This window comes from Coffea arabica, chromosome 9c (genome assembly GCF_036785885.1).
Source record: "Coffea arabica cultivar ET-39 chromosome 9c, Coffea Arabica ET-39 HiFi, whole genome shotgun sequence".
NCBI classification, from domain to species: domain Eukaryota; kingdom Viridiplantae; phylum Streptophyta; class Magnoliopsida; order Gentianales; family Rubiaceae; genus Coffea; species Coffea arabica.
Genome location: NC_092326.1, coordinates 39,339,260 through 39,348,880, shown reverse-complemented (window position 1 = coordinate 39,348,880; position 9,621 = coordinate 39,339,260). Strand labels below are relative to the sequence as shown.

At 36.6% G+C, this 9,621-nt stretch overlaps 1 protein-coding gene across 1 annotated transcript; it reads right to left on the bottom strand.

The window, feature by feature from the left end:
* Positions 1–5,469: 5,469 nt before the first annotated feature.
* Positions 5,470–9,231, bottom strand: LOC113708545 (protein ASYMMETRIC LEAVES 2-like). The gene is made up of 2 exons (XM_072065091.1): positions 8,178–9,231; positions 5,470–6,376 (listed from the first exon to the last, which is right to left on the bottom strand). Exon 2 carries the CDS (start codon positions 6,313–6,315, stop codon positions 5,659–5,661), a length of 657 nt encoding a protein of 218 aa, XP_071921192.1. The 5' UTR covers positions 6,316–6,376; positions 8,178–9,231; the 3' UTR covers positions 5,470–5,658.
* Positions 9,232–9,621: the final 390 nt, after the last annotated feature.

The following is a 9,621-nucleotide window of genomic DNA, read 5'->3' as shown; positions in this document are numbered from 1 at the left end:
ACTATCTTTAACGAGGACTAATAGGAAAATATTAATACTACTACTTATGAATATTATGCCATGATTTCAGCACTTCCGTACCTAGAATGTAGAACCAGCACTATTTGATCACTAATACTATGGGAAAATGTCGGATGGTACTATTGGCTGCCTTTAAAGAAGTCAAATTAGTCTAATCTTAGCACAAGTACATCTTGCCCCTTTCCTTTCACAGCTCCCCCTAGGAGCTAGCTCATGTGTCCTTCTTAATCCCTCTATTAACTACAACTGTCCCCTGGCTAAAATACAAGAGAATAGTGAACTTAAAAGTATTTGTCATGTCACTTATGCTACCTACCACACAAATGTTAGTCCTAATGTTGGCAGTAATTTGAGCATTTAAAGACACGTATGGTCAAATAAACAGCAAATGACCAGACATGAGTTCAAGATTTCAAGTACAAAACCTAACTGTAGAGGTGCATATCTTGGCTTTGACTCGGTCAAGTTTGTAGTTTGAAAAGCTAGAATAGTGCGTGGCCTCGTTGTCACTGGCCAAATGGAGTTTCGAGGGAGTTTTTTTTTTTTTAACGCAGGAAATATCTCAGTTTTGTTGAATTAATTTTTCTGCGCTTGTACACCTCACCCTTAAAAATACATAATCGATTGAGAGCTGATTCGAACACGCAATTTTGGAACCTAAAGACGTTACTACGAGACCATCCGAGCCACTACTCTAAGGAACAATTTTGAACGAGTTTGGATTGCTTATTTTTTGAAACTTTCGTAGAAAAAATATATATTATAATGATTTAATGTATGTTAAATAAAAAATAATTGAGAAATATATTTACGAAAAATATAAAAATATTTTATTAAAAAATTACAATCCAAATAATATTTTACTCATCATTGGGTATCCTTTTCACCAATTATTGCAATCAAACAAGGGAGAAAAATTACAGTCTATCTTTTTTTTCACTTCTTCTTTTTTCTTGAAACAAAGACATAAAACTTCATTCACTGAAAAATTACATAGTACTAGCTGAAGCTGGAAGTTTGTGGGCACACATTACATCATTCTTACTAACTTTAACTATTTTAAAAATCCTAACCAAATTTATGAAAAGTAAAACATCCTCTAAAATAGATGTGACACATGGTGGGCTTTTTATCTCATCAACAAACACCATATTTTCACCGCGACAAACATCCAATTACCACCCTCCAAAACCCAAAAAAACAAAAAAAAAACTACATATTGTATGGTCGTCATATTCAATTTGTTTTCTTATATATTTTGTGATCTAACTATATTCCATTTTAGGGTTTACATCTATCTCACCACACATTACTTGACCTCAAACCACGTTTTATAACAAATTCATGTTTTTTTACATCTAATTATCCTAGATATGGATACAAAATTGTTCTAATATTTGCTCATTTACTTCAATAAATACCCAAGGAAAAAAATAAAAAGAAAATAGAAGGGCAAAGTTGATAGAGAGAAAAGTAACAAAAAAGGAAAAGGAAAAAATGAACGAGGAAGGGAAGTGGGAAGAGTGTCATTTCAGAAAAGCTATGGTTTTTTTTTTTTTTTTTCATTAAGCTGATACGTGGTTGAAGCAGAACATGACCTTCGTTAATGACTATATATAGCAAGCGATGGGATGCTACTTGGTAGATGTTGCTTTAATACCAAAACAGCTAATACGCTTAAATGACAAAAATCCCTTTTTAGGGATCTGACTCCCTTACCATTGAAGAGTCAATCATGTCTCTCCCTGGAAACATCCGCTGAATGTGTATATAGATTAAAGATGTACTCATTGCTTTTTTCTGCCGTGCCAATTACACAGTCTTGTATATATCCATGTAACTCTATGTGCGGGGTAGTTGTATACCCTTTGAACAATAAATAGAAATAATACATTGATTGAAATACTACCCTCTTTGCCAACATAAGTTGATTTAGTTAGTAAAAACAAATCACTCGTTCATAAAAACTCATACATTCGAATCTCGCTGTCAATAAGTGTGTTTGGACAGCCAATTATTTGGTCAAATATATTTGCTGACATCACCGTTACAATTTCCAATATATTTTTTTATCTTCTCAATTACCTTTTTATCTCACATACATCACATCACAAAAAATGCTACAGTAAAAATATTTCAAATAACTTACAATCCAAACACAAATGTGAAAACTGTATTAATGAGTGATTTATACGAACATCTATAAAAACGATATATGATTTCGGTGGTATGTTTTGATCCGTGATCATGACTGGAATAGAATCCATCCAAAGTTTTTTTTTTTTGCCAAAAAAGAAAAAGAAAACTACTACTCTCTATAACAAATGGCACGTACGGGACTATCCGATATCCATGGGAGCCTTTTCTCTACTAATAATCAATTTCTTGTTTGCCTGATGAGGAAATGGTAAAACTCGTGCGTCGATATACGAAAGAACGCATGCGAGTCTCAAGGGTTAGCAGTACCTGATGAAATAAGGGGAAAGAAAGAGAGAGAGAGAGAGGAAGCCCCACTGTCAAACACATTTAAAGGTCTGGCCATCATTGCACTAGTACGTCATCATTGTCGTGCATTTGGACTCTCTACTTTCCATTGATTTTGATTTTTGAGACGCATATAATTTTTTGTTTTCCATTTTTGACAACATATGAAACTTTATGCTCCATCTTTTCTTGCCAATGTTTTTGTTTTCGGGTGGATATGTGGTATGTTTTCTTGATTCAAAAGAGACTCTAATTTAAACCTTACAGGAGTAAGCAGAAGAAGGGAGGTTCGAGAACTGAACTACGGGACTTACTCTTACATAGTTAATGTTCCTACCAACCGAGTCTTAGAAGAAATTCATACAGATAATATATATATATGAAGAAGTCACTACAACGATCAAAATTTTCAGAAATTTATGTTTAACTTCGACAGAAAAAAAAAAAGGGTCTAAATAATGCCGAGAGTTTTAGCCCTGAAAATAACTGATTTTGGATGTTCAAATCTAGTGGTTATATACGAATATACGGACCAGCTTATGTCTCCAAGATTTTATGGTGCCAAAAAAATCAAACTGGGATTTTTGAATGTGCATTAAAGTCTTAGCGAACGGCTCCTCATGCTTTTGCAGTTATACTCTGATTCTAAGCTGGAAACGTCTTGGCCCCAACAATGGCTCTGTGGCCTTCTCCTACTACAAACTTTTATTCAGAAGCTGCATTCAATTCCATATATAAATACATATATGTATGTATTACTATCTTTGATTTGGGAAACGCATTAATTTCAGAGTGGTGTTTAAATGTTAGGAGCTCAATGATATCATGTCTTACAGCATCCAGACAAAGTAGCTAGCAACCAGCAGCTGATTAATGTTCATTTGCAATTTTGGTGATAATAATAAGCCTTAAAGGAACATATGTGAAAGTTCGTGCAAACCAGAAACCACACCTGGCATGGTCATTTTCATCTCACAAATTTAAAGTTGTTTGTACATGTTTCACAACATTTGTCCTGTGGTTTCAATGCAAATTTTTTGTACAGCCTTCAACATGTGATAGCTAGCACAAATTAATTTGTTTTCTTTGTTGGAAAGGTAACTTTTCTGATCCTTCTTAGTTTAGTTGGTTTTCTTCTCGAGCCAATTCTGTAAGTTTGTAGGTGATGGTGTTCCTTTCCGGCCGGGTCTATTTGCATAGGACAAGCCTCTCGGATACATAAAAGGGGACTAAATATATGTGAAGAATATTTGTCCTATATATGGAGGAATTATATATGAGAGTATAAACAAAGAAATATATGCAGGATATGATTATCTTATGTTGTGCATGCAACTTTAATTATTATACAAGCATACCAATTGGAATTTGTTGTCACCTGTCATAGTTTAATTTGCATTAACAAGAAAGAGATTAAAGAGCTAGTAGCTATATCCTAATTAATTGAACAGTTAATGGATATATAAGTGCATGCTTAGAGATTTCGAAATCAAAGTAAAAGTTAATTTTTATACCATTGTGCTAGACATCAATCACTAGGGTTTTAGGCTGGTGGACACAAACAATGTCGATCGAGGGTTTATTTAGACAAATTATATGTTTCTTTTCGCGACTATATTCATATCTCTTTGTACGTACTTGTGGAAGGAAAAGGAGTTTCATACTATTCTCCTTCTGGTAAAGGAGTGTTAGTGAATCCTATTAATTGCAGCTTTTCTAAGAAAAGGATGGGCAATTTGTTAGTGAAAATGCGTGCGAAACCTAAAAGAGATCGCACACTTAAAATTAGGTTAAGTTCGACTCGACAGTGTTTGTCCATCTCGTGAGCAACTATTCTTGGCCATTTTGGAGAGTCCCTATTAATTTTTTTTTTTAACTAGCTAGTTTTGTTAGGATGCTTAATTAGCTCCATGGATTGGGCAAAATTTTAGTTGTGTTAGGGTAAAAAATGTTTGCAAGGGCACCTTATATTGCAATGGTTATAATAAACCACTAATTATTTCACTTCCCCTCCTTAATATTTTGCTTATAAACTATCCAACCTTTTTCATTTTAATTCAGACCACGTACCACTTGTTATCCACTTGTTATCCATATTATTCCAAATAATATTTCGTTTGCATCATAAACACATTTTTCAATTCACATTTTTATATTCTCAATCACCTTTTTATCTCACATACATCACATCACAAAAAATGTTAGAATCAAATAACACTCTATCCAAACACTCCAACTACTTTGGCAGAGACATTCTGTCTTTTGAGCATTTGACGATTCAATTATTGATGAGAACGGAGTTTGGAACACCATATGTCACAATTCATAAAACTTAAACAGTCTATTGGACCATTCGCCCTGCCAATATATTATCACTGTCTGGTAACCTGGCAATGTATGAAAATTCGACAGATTCATTTTAACATCTTTTATTTTCTTCGCTTAAAGCTTTCTATTATTGCTGTCTTCCCTGCCTCTCCCTCAAGACTGTAGAATGTCAAAGATTCAAGGAGGTAACAACAAAATAGAACTGTTAAAGGGCCCAGCCGACTATTCTTGTTACTGTGAAACCGCTAAGTTCCAAAGGCCAAGTACATGTTGCCATGACCAAATGCCTTTTTCTTCTGATTGCTAGCTACTGCTTACAATTCCTTTAGCCTGAACCCCAAACTATAATTTATTTCTTTTTTTGATGGACGATTCCTGTTCCTACTTTAACTTATACTGTAGGGAAGGAAGGGTTAGAGGGAGAGTGTCCCAAAACTATAAGTGGTTGAAAATAGACATTAATTCTAACCAGAGTTCAATTCTACTACAACATAATATAAACAAAATCCGAGGAACAAAGAGTAAAACAAAAGATGGACATCCATTTAATGTCAACATACCCCAGCTAAGGTCTAAGTTGTTTACGCATACATATATATTGCAGAAAAATGGGATTTCATCAAAATTCTAGTCGGATTGAACTTGTAAAAATTTAGCATAATAATTGTCAGAGTATGATGACAATATGGTAAGGCAATATTGTAACATCCAAAGCAACAAGGAGTAGAACCCATCAACAGCTAGGGCAGCTGGGTAAGGGCATCTCCTTTTACCAACAACAGGTGGATTTTGGTAGGGTTTTCAGTCCAAGAAGTATGTGAAACCCTAAGATGGTTCAATGGGCGTTCGTCTGCCGTCTCCACCAGCAGCTCTTGGATGCTGAAACTGACTCAGCTGCCCAATGCTTGCTGAAACATTCATGGCAAGAAGGCTGCTGGCATCATAATTATTGCCCCCGTCAAAAGCCCGGATCACTTGTTGCTGATCCCTGGGGAAAAACTGATGATGGTAGTACTGCTCGCGGCCACTTCCACCTCCACCGATGAAGTTGATGCCTAAATTCTGCGGGTGATGATGGTGATGAGTTGTAGCTGTGGCTGCAGCAGCCGCTGCCGCGATTAGGCCATGACTGGTGATGCCTAGGCTTTGATACTTGGAGAGTTCTGACTTGGCACAACTGAGGTCCATCTGAAGCTGGCGGAGCTGGTGTTGGAGGAGGGAAATGACCCCTACGCAGCCGTAAACAGGGTCCCGGAGACGCATGTCGGCCTCATAAGCTAGGGAATTGACAGCATCCTCTCGCTGATGGGGCTGCAATTCATTGAGCAACTTTGTTACATTGCTGGCTCCAAAAACTCTGTGCACATTTGCAAACTTCTGGGGTTGGTCCGGTGGAAAATATGGTGCAAAGACACATTCTGGCTGGCACTTTCGACGGAGAAATTTACATGCTGCACACGGTGAATTGGAGGATGATGCCATGACTACAACTTAGTACAGCAGCTTACTAGTGTTTTCTTCTCTGGTATCTTCTCCTCTTATCCTAAAATGTCAAACACCAAAAAAAAAAAAAAAAAAATTCCCACATCAAATATGCCAAAAAGAAAAACATAAAGCAATAAATGAAACCAAACTTTTTTTTTTGTGTAACAAAAAAAAAAGGAAAAAAAGAGGTTTAAGCATTTTTAATGATGAAAGTGGAAGCTATAACTTAGATGGGATCTGGGATCTCCATAGAGTAGGTATGGAAAATATTCAAGGGAAAATGCATGGAAAAGGTCCAAATTTTGTAATGTCCCTTCTTATTTTTTTGAGGACCTATGTTGAGAAAATGTGGAGAAAAGGGATCTAAAGATACGGGCTACAAGACGGTGTTTTCAGAAGTGCAAATATTCTTCTCACAAGAAGAATAAAGAGAAACATGATAGAGACAATCCAAAACGTATACATATGTTTACCCATTCCACATACTGAAACCATACCCCCACCCCCCCCCCCTCCCCTCGCCCCAAAAAAAAAGAATAAAAAGAAACACAAAAAGGGGAAAAGAATAGGAAAAACAGATCAAGACCGATACTTTCAGGCTAAACTGTTCATTTCCTATTTTCTCTTTTGACTTTGAAAAGAAAAGAGAAAAAGAGAAAAAAATCTAGAGAGGTCAAAATAGATAGGCTGCAAGCCTAGGATAGGAAAAAGTTCACATATTTTCCTTGACATAAGAATTGAAAGAAGGAAGAAATGACATGGCAAAGCAAACCCCAATCCATTTTGCGGCTGCGAGTTTGTAGGAGTCTGCGGCTTTCTTTCTCTTCTATTATTTTCAATGATGAGATATAGGAAGCTAAAATTGAGTGGAAAGGTGAGCAAAAGTAAAAAAGAATAAAAGAGACCAAAAGTTCAAGTTAAGCAGCTTTAAAGGAGCTTGAATAATCATTTTGAAATTCAATAGCCAGAAAATGTTATAAAAGAAAAAAACTGAAGAAATCAATTTGGAAGGCGTAATTAAAATTAAGTACTTGCCCTTAAAAATATCTTGGACACAAACTATAAAGGGCTTCCTTAATTTCACCAAAAGAACAAAAAGATTTTGTCATCCGCTGGTTATTTTGAGGTGACCAGCTATGTTCAAGAAAGGAGAAATTTCAATTTAATTTGAATTCCTAATAACAAGGGAGATTTCAGGGAAATTTGCAACCAAGTCACATGTTTGTAGTAAGAAATCTTGGACAAAGATACATGTATCTTCATTCAGACAGCTGGATAGAAACCCTAATTGGGATTTTCTTGACTTTTTTGAAGACACAAATTATAGAAAAAAGATGGTATATATGTGTGAGCTCGTGCGTGCGTGTGTGTGTGCGTGTGCATACAGCGTACTATGTGTGGACATACCTTAAATTATTAGGGTTAGCAATGCAAGAAAGGAAGATTTTACCGGTAGTATTGTGGATTGGATCTCGTGAAAGTAAGACTTTTCTCTCCTATTGTGTCACTATTTTCGATGCTAAGAAGAGGAAGATCTTGCTTGCATTTCATTCATAACTATGACCAAGAGGGATTTTGTGGGATTGAGGGCAGATGTGATGAAAAAGAAAAGGGAAAGCAAAGAGAGCAAGATTACTTCATTTACCTGTTAAAAAAAAAAGGAGACTGAGGGAGATGTCACTACTCAGTTCAGTACTCACTAGCTAGTTTGTTTCTCTTTTTTTGTTAATCACACATACTACTAAGAAAATATATAGAATTTCCAAAAAACAAATGAGTGTAGTTGTACGAAAATGATAGCAGTCTAAGTAGTAGCCAAGAGGGAAAAAAAAAAGGAAAAGAAAAAAGAAAATGCAAACCTTGTAGTATTATAAAAGATAAAGAACTGAGAATAGAATAAAAGTTGGTGGTGATGGGGCTCTTCCTTAATTCTCTCTTCTATTCTTCCTTCCTAGAAGGTTTGCGTGCCTCGATTTCTTCGGTCAAACCTTTTCCTTCTTTCCTTCTACAGCACCTTTTTGTTTGGCTCCTCTGTTGACAGACGGGGTGATGATACGGTATGATATGATAGGATATTGATCAGCATACACACCAACTTGGATTATTATTGGATCTTGCAAAATGCAAAGCCCTTTTCAATCAACTTTCTAGACTTGAAAGTTGAAAGTTGAAAGCCCTCTTCTCCTCCTCTCAAGAAGCCACCACCAAAAAGGCAAAATCCAAGAACCAGCCTACCGCGCAGCTATATATCTTTCTTCCCTTTTAGTCTTGTCCCGTGAGAAAATACATATGGATGATGGCTAGCTAGCTATGGGTTTTCAGTGGCCTTTTCTTGACCTTTTTTTTGGTGGGAATGGCTTAAAAATAGAGAACAATCATGCAAATGGGATCTTCTTTTTTCTTGGTTGCAAACTTTTCGCCCTTCACTGCTACTAACTTAGTAAAAAAATGAAAAAGAAACAAAAAAATGGCAGGAAACAAGCATACAAAGATGGTGATAAAGTAGGCGAAGCGGAAGAAAAGGAAGACTCCTATGTCGTGAACAAACAATTCAACGTATCCGTAGAGATAGAGATAGAGACAGCCGGAAAGAGAAAAAGAGAGAATGAGAGCGTGAACTTTGGCGTAGTACTGGACTCAAAGGTTGAGAGAAAGAGAGAAAATCCAAAAGGGCTTGTAGTATTTTTTATGCTGAGTACTCGAGTAGTACTAGCAGTGGTAAATGGTAAAATTATAGGAGAGCAGAACAAGAGGGAGAGGAGGAGAGGAAGGAAGGGTAATAAGGTATCGGCGGGGGAAAGTCCCCCAAGACCAGAGCCTAAGGAAACGCGGAGAAAGTAAAGATCACAACTACTACTAGCTCAGCGCGTGAGTGGGAGGTGGGGGGGATCAGACTTCAGAAGGGAGAAGGGTAGAACGTGATGATGAGGTTTTCTATTTTCTTGCTTCTGAATGTGCTGCTGAAATGGTAGGAGGAATAAGTATATAATCCTCCCAATCTGCCTGCTGGCTGGCTGGCTGGCTGGGCTGGCCTAGCTCTATATATTCAGACATCAGAGATTTGAGAGCGAGTTGTCTTCTGTCGTGATATGACTCTTCCTTTTTTCCTTCTCCCCTGATCTAATTATGCTTGGCTATAGTTGTTGGTTTTCGTTGTTATAGGGGTTGTGTTCCTTTATTGTCTTGTGTATTTGTGTCTGTCATATAAGTGAAGATTTTACTTTGTTTTGGTAAGTAGGACATGTTTGGGGTTGCGGGCTCCTCTCTTGGATTTGGACTGTACATAATGACATGTCCTTAAGT

Coding starts and splice junctions, on each gene's coding strand:
- LOC113708545 (XM_072065091.1), bottom strand. CDS start 6,315: ATGGCATCATCCTCCAATTCACCGTGTGCAGCATGTAAATTTCTCCGT.